This window comes from Oryctolagus cuniculus, chromosome 2, assembly GCF_964237555.1.
Source record: "Oryctolagus cuniculus chromosome 2, mOryCun1.1, whole genome shotgun sequence".
NCBI lineage: Eukaryota > Metazoa > Chordata > Mammalia > Lagomorpha > Leporidae > Oryctolagus > Oryctolagus cuniculus.
This window is the reverse complement of record NC_091433.1, coordinates 3,994,316-4,009,159: the sequence shown is the minus strand read 5'-3', so window position 1 is coordinate 4,009,159 and position 14,844 is coordinate 3,994,316. Positions and strand designations below refer to the sequence as shown.

Here is a 14,844-nt window from a genome sequence, read left to right as displayed (position 1 = left end):
TGTGGCCATTTGGGGAGTGAACCAGCGGATGGAAGACCTCTCTCTCTCTCTCTCTGCCTCTCCTTCTCTCTGTGTAACTCTTTCAAATAAATAAATAAAAAATTTTTTAAAGAACAAGCTTATTTTGGTGCAAAGGAAATGGAGATCTGTGCATTATTTTTCATCACATGCATTTTCCCATGAGCATTTGAAGCCCCTTACATGCATGGATTTCAAAAAATGTTGGCACAAAAATAAGCTTATTTCAAAATTCCTCTTCCCGTGAATTCTTTGAAAATCCTCGTATTAAAGAGTAGAGTACCACACCCATGCAAGGGAGGCTTCCCCTGCATTCCCTCCCCCACCCAACTTCCCAGAGGTACGTGGTTCCCACTGGCTCCTTGGAGTTTGGTGGGTTAGTTAACCAGTCCAATCAGTCACCTTCAGTGCTCTAAGAAGTGTGCATGCCTCTCTGCTTCTCGACCTGTCAGTGTTACATATCATTTCCTGAATTCCTGCTGCGACAGATAAGGGTTTATGTCCTGAATTCCTGCTATGACAGATATGGATTTAGGCCCCATTTTTAACCCTATGCATTTATAGGGTTTGTTACCCAACAGATCTGTCTCTACATTCCCTTTCCCAATTTTGCTATTGCTTTTAATTGTCAATCAGCCACCACCTTGAACTTGAAATTAAAAACTTAAGCCTCGATTTTTATGACGCTAAGTCCAGGGAATAAATCTCGCTGGGTGCCCACAGCTGTCCGTCTCCTTCCCCACTTCTGCAACCTTCAGGTTTTCAGTGAATGTATTCTGTCCTGCAACCACAATCCAGACAACTCACTGGGATGCCAGTCACTTTGAGTAATCTTAGGCCACTAACTGCTCCTGTCTGCGGTGGATCGGAGTATATTTCTAATACAATCTGGACCAACACCTCTTCATGAAACTTTTGTTTTTCCTGGAGTTTCCTATTGCCTTTTTCTTCCTGGTACCTGCTCATTTTCTTTATGCTGCTATCTCTACAGGGAATGAACTTTTTCTTAAAATCAGTATTCCCAGAGTCTCTGACTTTCTGACCCACATCAGACTGGTTACTTTTTAGCCCAGCTGCAAAGCTGTCACACTGAGCTTTTTCCTCACTTAGAAACCACACTACTTTCCTTTCTTCTTTCCTCTTGGATACTTTATCCTGATGGAGTGCAACACTGTATTTATTCTCAAGTAAATTTATTTAGAAACAATGTTCTTTTCTCCCATATCTGAAATGTTGCCACTTCCCCTTGGTTTTGATTGATGGCTTGCCTGGGTATGTAACTCCAAGGTCAAAATCATTTCCCCCAGAAGGCTGGTGGCCACTACACTGTCTTGGGACATAACTATGCCTTTGACCTTTCAGAAAGATCTGGTTTTGCTATCTGAGTGCTTTAAATTTTTCCTATTTCTCCTGGCATGCTGAATACTCAATCGTCTAAAAGATTTTTGGATTTTTAATGATATAAAAAATGCTCATATCCTAAAGTAACATTTGTAAGGAAGATACAAAACTGTGTACATGATAGAATCCCAATTTCACTAAAGTAAAAATGATGCGGGCGCCTAGTGCACAGGTGTATAGCATGAAGAAAACACTCCAGAACCATGTGGAGTGTGAGGCTTTTCATCTTTCTTACGGGCATGTATTACTTGTATAGGGAAAAAAAAGTTGATAAATTTTTCAGCCAAGATTGGCAGACAGAGTGATGGACCACCCAGATCCCCCTTCAAGGAGGGGCTTGGGGCCAACTTGGGGCAGTGATGGCAGAACTCAGCGTTCAGCGTCAGGGTCAGAACCTGTTGCAGAGAGCTTCCCCACGTGAGGTCGCACCCTCCCCGGAACGGCTCTGACGGTGGCACAGCGTGGCAGGGCGCGGCGGCCAGCCACTTCCCATGGAGAGGGGCCCTCCGACAGGCAGCACCTGCTCCCAAGCTCCCCCACGAGGCTGGCTGAGGCCGCTAGATGGAGCCCAAGCGACTTCTTCCTCCACCTCCTCCACCTCCTCCCTCCCTGTCTCAGGGGGCACTGACTATGCCAGGGGTTCCCCAGTACCACCCCCAGGTTTGTGGACGCAGCACTTAGCCCTACACTTGGCCGTGATTTACCACAGCAACACAAAGCTGCAAGGGAAAATCACAACAGAGAGAGATGCATGGGCCAAGTCGGAGGAAGACCAGGCTTGGGCTTCTACAAGGCCCCTCCCAGGGGAGGCTGTGACAGCTGGGCTCCCCCTGCAGCGAGGAGCAACGACACTCGTGAAGCGTGGTTGGCCCGGGAGATTCGCGGAGGCTTAATCATGCCCAGGGCTGTCGCTCAGGCCCTCTGCCTGCAGGCACCAGACCTGCAGACTCCCAGAAGGAAAGCAGGCGTACAGATTAAAACCCTTTTCTCCCGGGAAGCCACTCGGAGCAGGGTGGGGCAGGGTGGGGGCCCCTGAAATCCACGCTCTCGGATGCCAGCCTGGTGCTGAGCGGCAGGCTGCTAACTTGTGCACGCTGGTGAGCACGTTCCTCACCAGATTCTGTCCCAGCATCTGCGTCCAGAGACACCGGCCGTGACAAGTTTAATTCAGACCAGCAGCACAGACAGGAGCTGGCCTGATCCTCACTCCTGCAGCCACAGGCAGTGGTGGTCACGGCTGAGCTTTGCTGGCCAACCCAACCTTCCAGACTGTCGAAGCGAAGCCGGGTTCCAAACAGGAGCTCCAGTGCAGACGCGGGTCTGCAGGGGCTGTTCAGTTGGGACCCAATTCTGTTTTCACACTCTGATCACTCTGAATCTCCAGTTCGATGAGTGCCAAATGACAGCCAAGTTCTCCACCTGTGCTGGCATCATCCCCCAAGCCTCTGATTGTGCACCTACTGAATCAGTAACCACATGAACACATGTGTCGCATTGGGGTCACGTTAAAATATCAACAAGAAAGCCTCTCTCCAATGGGCACAAAGGAGGCAGGTAGCAGCGATCGGTCATCAAGGTTCGTCCTGGCAAAGGCGGCAGGACACAGAGCCGTGTTCACAGCTCCAGGAGGACTGAGGAGGTAAAGGGATGAACGATTTGATCCCCTGCCAGTCTCTGGGCTCTGTCGGGCCCATGGAGGGAGCTGAACTGTGTCCGTGCAGGGGCAGTACCCAGGAAGCCGACCTTATCTGGAAACAAGGTCTCTGTAGACTTAGTCACGCGCAGGCTGCACTGGGTTAGGCAGGTCCCGAATCTAGTGCTTGTGTCCTTACAAGCAAAGGGAGATGTGAAGGGGGAGGCAGAGACTGGTAGGACACAGCCACCAGCCACGGAAGGCTGAGGATCAGTGGAGCCCCCAGACTGGGACCGACTCGCCCGTGGGCAGGGTCACTGTACCATAACAGAGCTCTCTGCAGGTTCACATTCACGCTCTCTCTCTCCCCCTCTCTCTCCCTCCCTCTTTCCCTCTCTCCCTCCCTCTCTCCCCTCCTCCCCTCCTCTCCCTCCTCCCCTCCTCTCCCTCTTTCCCCTCCTCCCCTCCTTTTCCTCATTCTTCATGAAGCAGAACCGAACAGCTGAGCCAGGGCGCCTCATTGCTCTTCTTCCCCCGCCCCCACCTCCTCTGAACCCACACCTGGGATCCTCCCCTCCTTTGGCAGGTGCACGGCCAAGGGCTGAGGCATCGCAGGCGGCTCAGAGGAGGGAGCAGGAGCTGGCTTCCTGAGCCACACAGCTGAGGAGAGCACGCCTGTGCTACGAAGGGGGCAGCCCAGGATCAGCCCTCCGGAGGCCACCATCGGTCACCCTTCTCTCCTGCAAGTCCCACTGGCTGACACCCGCTGGTGGGGCGGGCCTCCGGGGGCCAGCAAGCTCACTACCCCTACTTTATCTGCATGGCACATTATGAAAGGCCCTCCCTGCTCGCCTGCCCCAGCCACAGTGCTTGTACTACCCGACTTTATTCCTCCATTAACATGGCCAAAGGAGAACAGGTCTCAAGATGTAGCATTCTGGGAAGGGGGAGGATCCTCCTAATCAGTCACCATCACCATCGTTGGCATCACCACCAACACCATCATCATCACCCCCATCACCCCCATCTCCAATATCTCCATCATCACTATCACCATGATCACCATCATCCCAACCATCAACACCAGCACCAGCACCAGCACCATATCCACCATCATCATCACCACCACCGTCAGCATCACTATCATCACCACTCTCACTCACAGCGTCACCACCATCATCACATCATCCTCGCCATCTCCATCACCACACCATCACTGAACTGAGCAGATACTGAGCACCAAGACTGGTGCCAAGTGCTTCAGATTCAATTAATCCATTTAATCACTGCACCAACACTGTGAGATGGGAATCTATTCTAATCCCTGTTTTAGAAATGATAACACCAGGGGCCGGCGCTGTGGCGTAGTGGGTAAAGCCACCACCTGTAGTGCTGGCATCCCAAATGGGCACCAGTTCGAGTCCCAGCTGTCCTACTTCCCATCCAGCTCTCTGCTATGGCCTGGGAAAGCAGAAGAAGACGGCCCAAGTGCTTGGTCCCTGTGCCTGCATAGGTGACCCCCAGGAAGCTCCTGCCTCGTGGCTTCAGATCAGCACAGTTCCGACTGCTGTGGCCAGCTGGGGAGTGAACCGGCAGATGGAAGACCTTCCTGTCTCTTCCTCTCACTGTCTGTAATTCTGCCTCTCAAATAAGTAAATAAAATATTTTTAAAAAGAAATGATAACACCAAAGAACAAACAAGTTAAATAAACGGCCTGGGGTCGCAGAGGTGGGAAGCGGTGGTTCCAAGTTCACACCAGCAGTCTGGGCTATCAGCCACCACCCCATGGCTGGCACTCTGGGGTTCAGGCTATGCCCTGGCTTTCTCCCGGGAGCCCTGGGCTGGGTCACCAGGGGCTGGCACCACTGTTGTGTTTTGATTCCCACGCTGATTATGGGCGAGGGGGTGGGTGAGGGAAAGGGTCACGGGCTACACCAGATTCACTCTATAAGTTTCAAAGAACATTTTACATTCAGAATTGCTATGACCACTTCACATGTACACAAACCGAACCTTGCAGTAATCCTGTTGGCCCCAAACCCTCTACCAGGTGGCTACAGCACAGCGAGCAGCCAGGTTTGGCCCTGTGTTTGGTTACAGCGGCAAACATTCCCGACATCCAGTTAATGCACTGACCAATGAGCACTGTGCAGGGCACTGTCGGGGGAGGAGAAGCAGACCCAGCTCCTGCTCCAAGGAGCTGACCACCTGACAGACAAGCAGCCACGGAGGACGGCGGTGGGCCTGGGTGGAGACCGGGAGGCATCAGAAAGAACCAGAGGGGCAGCCTCCCTCTGACATCAGAGGACCAACGTAGGGGCTATCCCAGAGCTGACTCCGATAGGCAGAAGGGAGGCAGCCATGCAGGGGAAGCAGCCTGAGCCAGCCTGCAGGTGGCAGAAGGAGCCCAGGACCCCATGGCCTGGAGAGCAGGTGGGGGACGTGCAACATCACTGTGGGGGCTTCGGGGGATCGGCACAGGGTCCTAAGCGGGAAGAAACTCAGCCAGGTCAGTTCATGAGAGAGAGCGTGCGGGCTGTTGCATACCTCCTGCCCGCAGGAAGCCAGGGCTGTGGCTCACACATTAGGTGCCTCCACTGATGCGAAATGACCAGTGGGCAAGTCCACAGAGACAGGGACAGACGAGTGGTGACCAGGCGCTGCGGGAGGGCAGTGGGGAGTGACGGCAGCTGGGCAATGGGGAGTGACGGCAGCTGGGCGGTGTTTCCCTCTGGGCAATGAGATGTTCTGGACTGGATGGTGGTAGTGGGTGCACAGCGTGGTGAGAGCGTGAGATGCCAGCAACAGGAAACCCCCAGGGACGTGCCCTTCACCTCACACGCGGAGCACAGAGCCCGCCCCCCACAGCGGAGCACGCAGCCAATCCAAGCCGCGGGGAGGGCTGAGCAGAGAAGGGTGCTGAGGAGACGGAGTCCACGGGGCACAGTGACTGTGAAGCAATGGATCGCAGGGTGCAAAGAGCGGGGACCAGCAGCGCTTGCTGGGACCCGCCCCTGCAGTGACAAGTGCCCAGATCAAAGCCACTTCCAGCCGCAGAACAGCCCCAAGTTACCCGCATTCTGAGACTGTCCTAAAAGTATCCCAGCGCGGTCCCATGGACAATCCTCGTAAGACGACAGCCACCTTAAATGTCATTGCGTATGAACAAGGAAGAGGTGGTCACTCTGGCTCCCGTGCTAGCGCTCCTTGTCTCTCAGGACTCACTGGTGCCTCGCACCCGTCAGTCCCCCACGACGGGGAGCCTCAGGGGCATTCCAGCGCTATGCAGACAAAAAGGCCTCGGATGCCTGGAACCCAACACCGAGCTACGGAGCCACGATGAAGACCCGTTTAGCAAGTCTCACTTCACTTACATCATAAACGCATTGAGACCACGGAAGGCAGGAGCTCACGTGCTGTTCTCTCTGCTGATGGGGCTGTGAGGAGTTATAATCCTATTCTTCCAGACTTTCTGGGTGTGGAATGGGAGGGGCAGGAGGGCTGTTTCCTCATAACAAACCCCCCCCCACCTACGGAAAAGGCTTGAAGAAAATGGGGGGTCATACAGAATGACTTCCCAGAAAGAAGTTAAACCTCTAAATCTCTCACTTTGAGCAAAACATCCAAGAAGCAGAAGGGGCCAGTGGCTTGTCCCTCGTCCCACAGAGCTTGAGGGGCAGTCCTGAAGGCAGACCCTAGGCCTCCCAGTGACAGTCCTGGTGAGAGCGAGGCACAGATGGGCACATCACACCCGCCCACATCACTGTGCCCAGCCACCAACCATGAGTGACATCTGCATTAGGGAACAGCTGCTCCACGGGACTCCCACCCGCAAGGGGGGGCCCCCCCACTGGGCTTCAGGACCACGGCCAGCTCCTGGGGCCACGCCACCTCTACGTCTTCTCTAAAACAGACCAGAACAGACCCTCTGTGGGGTCACCTCCAGGGAAAAAATTCTATGAAGATGAAAAAGAGATTTCAAAAAATTCAAGGGAAATATAATTTTTTTTGACAGGCAGAGTGGACAGTGAGAGAGAGAGACAGAAAGGTCTTCCTTTTGCCATTGGTTCACCCTCCAATGGCCGCCACGGCCAGCGCGCAGTGCTGATCCGATGGCAGGAGCCAGGTACTTATCCTGGTCTCCCATGGGGTGCAGGGCCCAAGCATTTGGGCCATCCTCCACTGCACTCCCTGGCCACAGCAGAGAGCTGGCCTGGAAGAGGGGCAACCGGGACAGAATCTGGCACCCCGACCAGGACTAGAACCCGGTGTGCTGGCGCCGCAAGGCGGAGGATTAGCCTAGTGAGCCGCGGCGCCGACCAAGGGAAATATAATTAAAAGATAAATTTACTTGGGTGAAATCAACTGATATCCAAGCATCCACATTCCCTTCTGAAGACCCTCCTGTTATGTGCCAATCTCAGGGACACACGGTGACAGGTGTGACAGGCACCCCAATGGTTCAGGAGCCCAGCAAAAGGTGCAGCCAACTGCCCAGGGGAGCCAGGGGATCACAAAGGTGGGGAGGGGGCCAGGGTCTGTGGATGTTGCCCCAAGGACAGGTAAGGAAAGAACAGCAGGTGCATAACCAAAGTGATGCAGAAAACCCAGGGACTGAGTAGCACAGGAAGTGGTGAGCCCGTGGAGAACACAGCACAGCCTGGCGTGTGTGTCCGGGAGACGCTGGGCTGGCGGGGAGCAGGGCTGGAGGCAGGGAGGGCAGAGGGGAGGCTGGGCCGTCATCCAGACAAGAGATGACAGGCACCACAGTGGGGCTCGGAAACAGTGTGGCAGAGGGAAGGCGGGAGTGACCACACTCGACGGCCTGTTCGCCCCCAGCCGCTGAATGCAGCTCAAAGCCACAGGACTTTGTCAGCGAGGTCACACACTCCCTGCACCTGCTCCAAGGCACTGCCCACAGACCTGTCGTGGGGGAAGCCTCGGCTTGCAAACAGTCAGCTATTAGAGTGTTCTTTCTGTCACTGATGATAAACGCTCTGTTCGTGGTAAAGACATCAATCGTCTGTCTTTCCTGCACGTTACAAATACTTCCGGTTTCTCATGTCGCTCTCCTGCGGCTGCTTTGAATCGTTAGGCTTCCAACTATCTGTCTGCTCAGGTCCATGTGTTTTTGTTTGTTTGTTTGTTTGTTTGTTTGAGGTTGTATAACAGTGGCCCGTGTCACTGTAACAACCTGTGAATGTCAATGTCCATCAGGTAGCTTCTCTGTGCTTTTCTTCCAAATGACCCAGTCAGCAGCAGCTAAGTCCACGCGTGATGCATTCTTCTCCCTTCAATAAAAACACCGCTTTGCTATCTGCCTCATCCGCCAGGGCAAATCTCCCCACGTTACTCCTCATCCCCAAATCTCTTAGTTTCGTAAGTGTGCATTTTCGTAAGTGTGCGGCCCCATGGGAATCACTCTGGGACCAGGGCTCTAAATGAACTTGGCAATCACAGTAATCGGCCCGAACGTCTCAGCCCCCAGCACCCTACTCCCCCTGCGCCAGGCACTGTGCCCTGCCCCCAGCCCCTCCTGGGCACCACGAGAGGGAGCCCATGAGGCCTGGCACAGCCCAAGATGGGCACCCGGGGTACCGTTCCTCTTAGAGACCTCACTCACTGGGGAGTCAGAAAGAAAAAGACTTCTTGAGATGCAACGGGAAGCAGTTTCTTGGGGTTCATTCTCTGTGGCCGATGTGTGTCCATTTCCCATCCAGAAAGTAGCAGGAAACCAGGGAGCCGGTGGGGCTGTGGCCAGGCACGGCCAAGCACGGCCGGTTCCCAGTTTACATAACGGCTTTGCTCTGCATCTGTTAACTGCTTGATGGCAATGTCGGGAGCTGCTCCCTCCCTGGCCAGCCCGTCCTGTTTTTCACCATCGCACTTGGCCGGCTTGGTTGCGTCACCACTGCAGATGCACGCGTCAGCCCCAGCAGAGCACCCGCAGACTGAGTCCACCCTGGCCCAGCACTGAAGTCGGGTCATCAGCTGCCTATTTTAGGATACCCCTCCCCTACTTTTAATTCTTATCTTTAAAGCCCAACTGAACTCTCCCTCCTCCAGGAACTCTGCCAGCCCCCCTAGCCCCTGCAAGCTCTCTCTCCTATCAGGATCCACAGTGCACACAATCCACAGTTCAGGTCACGGCTATGGCTGCACACTATCTGCGCTCGCGCTCTCTCTCTCAATGCCTCAATGTGAGGCAGAGGATGCTGGGGTAAGGGGAGATCTGGGACCCCAGGCCTGCCGACACCACTGCTCCCTGGGGTCCTGTACTGGTCCTGACACATTCTTGTAGCACCCCCGCACCCACAGCATTCAGCAAGACCCTGCTGCAGATGGTCCACGCCCGATCATGTCAGAACAGCTGGCCCAGCTATTTCCATGAGCGGGTGGACATGTGGTGAGGACAGACGGAGCCCTGAGGAGCCAGGCACTGTGCCGAGTGGTCTCCGTGCAGCAGCTCACCCCAGGAAGTGGACCCCCCAGGATTCCCAGTCCAGAAGGGGACCGGGCCTGAGCCACACACAGTCAGCACAGGGACGGGAAGTCAAAGCCAGGCTTCCTATGTGCGCTGCCCAGGACACTGGGGGCTGCCCCAGTGCACGCCCCTCATCCCTCCACTCCACAGAGGCCCTGGAACACGGGCCACAGCCTGAGAGCACCAGGCCCAGCCCCACCGCCAAGCCTCGCACCGGGGGTCTGCATCCTGCAGGGAACCGCTTCCTTATCTCCTGAGGGGGACATGTGGGAGAGAGACAGCCCCACGTGCTGGGCAAGGCCCGTCCCGCTGCACGGCATGGGGGAGGGGCTCGCACGGAGCCCACACACCTCAATCGGGCAGCGCCAGTCACCTCCTCCCAAGTGGCCATCGTCCTCACTGATGACCATCGACTCAATCACAGGACGGCACCCGCTGAGCGCCACCTGCAGGGCCAGGCTCGGTGGGGGACACAGGCTGTGCCAGACACGGCCCCACCTGCTGTGAGCTCCCGGGCCCACATGGGGACCTGCTCTCCCAGGTCCCCGACTGCCTCACTAAACCGTGCTCAGTAAGGGCCAGCCTCTCTCGTGCAGGAGCCTGGCTCGCCGGGAGATGCTGTGGGACTGGCAGGGCTTCGCAGCCAAACCTCTGGGCTCAAACGCCAGCTCCGTCACCCACCAGCCACCTGGACGCCAGGCGTGGGACACCACCAGCCTCGGGCGGGCCTGTCCCCGAGTGCATGGATGTGGGAAAACGCCCATCCCCCACAGAGGAGAGGGCTCTGCAGGCCTCTGCAGTTTGCGTAGGCAGTGTGCTCTGTGCTCCACCTCTGTGCTCCTTCTGGGAGTCTGGGGCCTTGGGATGTGCCAGGCAGGGGGGTGCCCCAATAAAAACCCTGGCACTGGGTCCTAAGGAGCTGTCCTGGCAGGCAACACGGGGCGTGAGCTGTCACAGCCCCCGGCTGGAGCATGGGGTGCACCTGCTGGGAGGCCACGTGGCTGCTCTGTTCCAGACGTCACCCCTGTGCCTCTTCTCTTTGCTGTCTTGTGTCCTTTTGCTGCCGGGAGTCATGGCCAGGACCCCAGCCTCTTGTAAGTGCTTAGAGTTGCCCCAAGGGACTCTGACATTCTAGCCATGGGACCTGGGGTGCACTAATCGACCTCTGCATACCTCGACTTCCCTGTCCGTGAAATGGGAGAGATTTAGGACACAAGATTGCGGGGGAAAGACAGGATTGGGTGCTGCTCAGCTGGCACTCGGCAGGTGCTGAAAGCCTGAAGCGTCCCACAGGGTGACGGTTTACGTTCAGGGGCACGGGCCTGGGAGGTGGCTAGCGGGCTCGTCCCAGAGGGCTGAGGAGGGGGCTCCATCTTCCAGGTGGGCAGGCAGCAGGTTGGGGACTGGGCAGAAGAGACACAGAGCAAAAGCCTGGAGCAGGGACGCCCTCCACTTCCTCCTCCTGGACATCAGACGCCCAGGCTCTGACCTCGGGCTCCAGGGCCGGCACGAGGACCACACTTGGGGTTCTCGGGCCGTCAGCCGTGGACTGAGAGCTACGTTGTCAGCTTCCCCAATCCTGAGGCTTCGGAGTCGGATGGAGCCTGGCACCGGTCTGCAGACGGCGACCGGGGGACTTCCCAGCCGGTCTCATCACGAGAGCCAATTCTCCCGAGAGCTCCTCTCTCAGAGGAACAAGTTCATGGCTATGGGTGTCGGGAAAAAAGCCACGCCTGGCTTCCAGGAACGTCTCCACCGAAAGAAACCTACAACTCCACTGCGTTTCCCACGTCCTTTAGGAAGCGTCCGCACAGATCCAAACAGCCTGCACCTCTGCGGAGAGCCCCGACCCAAACACGCAGGGAGCGAGCGCTCGAACACGCGTGCACGCGACAGCAAAACATCCCCAGCCGCTGGACACGGGGGCACAGGCAAGGACACGGTGGCCACCCATGCAGATGGCCAGGAGGAGCCTCGGCCTGGCCCGGCAGTGACCAACCAGCCTGCTCAGACTGAGGGTCGTGGGGGGAAGTGGCCAAACAGCTGGGGCCACACGGGGAGGACGGGTGGGACCACAGAGTCCCCAGCATCAGCACACATCTGGCTGTGAGCTCGGGCACGAGCCCGACACAACCCAGGCGACGCACAGGCGGGGGAGGGTGCTCGGTCCCGGGTTCCTTCTTACCGTGACCTGTTCTTCTACCGTGATGGTGAAGTGGGCTTTGAGCTGTGAGCTGTTCTAGAAAAGGAAGAGAGAGAGCACCATGGTGAGTGGCTGTGGGGCCTGACCCGTGGGGGAATGCCAGCTGCCCCATCCCAACACCTGACGTCACCGCCGGCTCCGGGCAGCCAGGTGGGCTCGGTGTGCCGGGGCTCAAAGTCCTCCAGCGGGAAACCCAAGCACCGGCCTCCGTGGTGCAATGCCAGCAGCGGGGAGAGGCGGGCCCGGGGTCGCAGGCTCACCCACAGCGGGGCCACCCTGTGCCGAGTGACCCGGAACGGTCACCCCTGAGCTCTGAGCACCCACTGCCTGCCAGGTGGGGACCACGTCCACCCCTCCCTCTAACACACTCCACTGCTGAGCCCCATCTCCTAACAGGCCTGCTGCCAACACCGCCCCTTCTGCCACACCCCTGCCCAGGAGCCACGGCCCACAGGAATGGGAAGGCTGAGGGCTGAGGGCTATCTGACTGTCCACGCGTGGCGTCCGAGGCGGCCCACGTAGGCCATGCTTCCTCCTGGGCTAGAGGCCAAGCACCTCGCAGGACAGGACAGCGAGCAGAGCCAGACTTCTGGGATCATCCGGTGGCCTGACCTTGGCCATGGGAGTGACCTCCTGTGCCTCGGGCATCCTATTCAACTTGTAGGGCTGCTGTGGGGATTAAATGGGTTGACCCAGAACCCAGTGGCCTGCCCGGCTCGCAGGGAGTGTGGGAAATGCCCAGTGCCCTCGGCAGTCGTAGGGACAGTCCCCAGACGAGCAGGAAGGCGGGGTGGGGGTCCCTTGTCCAGAACGCCTGGGATCCCAAACGTTTTGGGTTTCAGATTTGTCCAGATTTTTAGAATGGCCGCACGGACTGATGGGATACCTGGGCACGGAACCCAGACCTGATTATCTTCACAAACCCCGTGTGCACACACCCTGAGGAGAGGAACTTCCTGCAGCAGCGTGGGCACACCTGTGTTTTCACCGCAGCCAGCGCGTGAGGTCACGCGTGGAACTGTCCACCTGCAGGCTCACGCTGGAGCATTTCCGGTTTCCGATTAGGGACGCTCACCCCCAGGTTATCACCGTACATGACCTGGCCTTGGGACTTGGGGCCGGGAGCCCAGGGAGCTTGGCCCAGTCGTGGCTGTTTGGCCACTGGGGGAGTGGACCAGTCGGGGGAATGACTCCCTGTCTCCCCATCCTTCTCGGCTGCTCTGCCTTTCCAGTGGGCAATAAATCAACACATCTTTAAAACAACCACAACAGAGAGAAAGGAAGTACCAGCGACCAGCTCCGAAAGGTGAGCTGGGCAGGAAGCGTCAGGCTGTTTCCAGTCCCCAGGGCTCTGGCGTCCATCGAGGCCGTGTAGCTGACCCAGTAGGAGTCTCCGACTGCCCAGAGAGAGGTGAAGGTGTGAGGGAGGAGCTGGCCACGCCCTGTCCATGCCCCGCGCAGCCCCGCCCCCAATAGCTGTGCCCCAGCTCAGGCTCAGCTCCTGCCTTGGGATCTCACCTGCCTGGGGACGATCAAACAGTGGGGCACACCTGCTCCCCCTCTCCCTCCCTGCTCCTGCTATGGCCCCCTTGTGAGCTGGTCCCCTCCCCAAACAGGACAGGCCGCCCCCAGCCCAAGGAGCCATCACTCTGACTGGCCCTTCCTGCCTGCCCAGGAAGCAAGACCACAGGGCTCCTCCGCCCGGGGGGACAGGTGACACAGCCCACCTGGCTGTGCCGGGCACTGCTCTCCACGAAGCCTGTCCCCCAGCCTTGCCTTGCCCTCCCACAGGGCTGCACATGCCCTACCACACCACCACCGTGCACTGCACTTCTCCGTGTGCAGACTGCAACTTTGTAAGGACGAAAGCAGGAAGCAGTGAGGGTCCCGGGAACTGCATGTTTTTCTGTTTTGAAAACCCCCAGCCTTCCCCAGACACGACGACGCAGATGACGCAGGCGAGGGGAGAAAGGCGCAGTCCCGGCTCCCTGGGGCAGCGGCTTCACCTCTGCCCAGGCCCTCCCCCTGCCTTAACCCAGCGGGGGCCCAGACAGGGCTGAGGAGGGGACAACACGGCGCTTCCTGCAGGGGCAGCGGCTGAGACGGGGGATTTGACGTGCTTGACGTCACCAAGAGCACAAGGCGGTAGCCCCCTCACCCTCCTATCCTGCCACCTGTTGCCTAAATGACATCGGCTCTAAGGCAGGGACATAGTCACGAGGAGGAGGCGGCCAGGGTGTGAGTGAACTGGGGTCTGATGGTTTCTACCTGCTCCCTCTTTGGGGGGGCCAAAGTCAGCCGCCCTGAAGTTGCAAATCAATGTCACACTCCTTGTCACAGACGGAGGTCACGGGTAAACGTGATTCGTTTCACAGCAGAGCTAAGGTGTGGGCACAAATAGAAGAAGGTGGCGACAGCAGAAAGAAGACAACTAGATATGGCTCGCGCCAGGGGCGTGTCTCACAGGCGTTCATGGCGTTCACGCCCGTCATGGCTGACATCCCTACTCTCTCCGCGGCTCCACGGGGTCACCCTGAACCCCACGCTCAGCGCGGGGATGAGGAGCCGAGGTTCAGAGGCACCCCAGCAGAATCTGGGGTGACCATGCGTGGGAGGCACTAAGTATGGGCAGGGGCAGGTGTGTCTCTGCAGGGGGTGGGAAGGAGGCGTGTGACTTTGGGGCCATTCCCTCTGCCGTCAGCACTTTCCACACATGTGGTGACTACGGGGGCGGGCGGGGGCCGGGTTGAGGCAGGGCTTCCTGGAAAAGGGGGTGCCAGGGCTGGGCCCCAAAGATGTGAGAAGATTTGAGCATTCCGATGGGAGGGGAATGCTGAAACAGGAGCAGGAGCAGGTACAGGGAGCAGGGAGCCAGGGGCCGGGCAGGCCTGGTGGCATCAGGCAGAATACAAACCCCTGGGCGACTCGGACGAGGGAGGCAGGCACTGTGGTCTCAACGCCACCTCCACGCCGAGCGCTGCTGGGCAGGTCAAGGTCATGGGGACCCGGGGACCTCCTGGGGACCACCAGCTGGTAAAGCAGCCGGGCCGGGTGTCATCCCAGGTCCGCCTGAGCCCGACTCTGTGAGCTGCCTGGAACCCCGT

General features: G+C 57.7%; 1 protein-coding gene across 5 annotated transcripts in view; it reads right to left on the bottom strand.

The window, feature by feature from the left end:
• The window catches only part of EVC2 (EvC ciliary complex subunit 2), a 90,259-nt gene that overhangs the window by 65,586 nt on the left and 9,829 nt on the right, over positions 1-14,844 (bottom strand). For all 5 annotated transcript variants that reach the window (XM_070068046.1, XM_070068042.1, XM_070068044.1 and 2 more), the window contains exons 6-7: positions 13,028-13,137; positions 11,723-11,776 (exon numbers count right to left, since the gene is read on the bottom strand). In XM_070068046.1, coding sequence (XP_069924147.1) covers positions 11,723-11,776; positions 13,028-13,137 — 164 coding nt within the window. The remainder of the gene's footprint in view (positions 1-11,722; positions 11,777-13,027; positions 13,138-14,844) is intronic.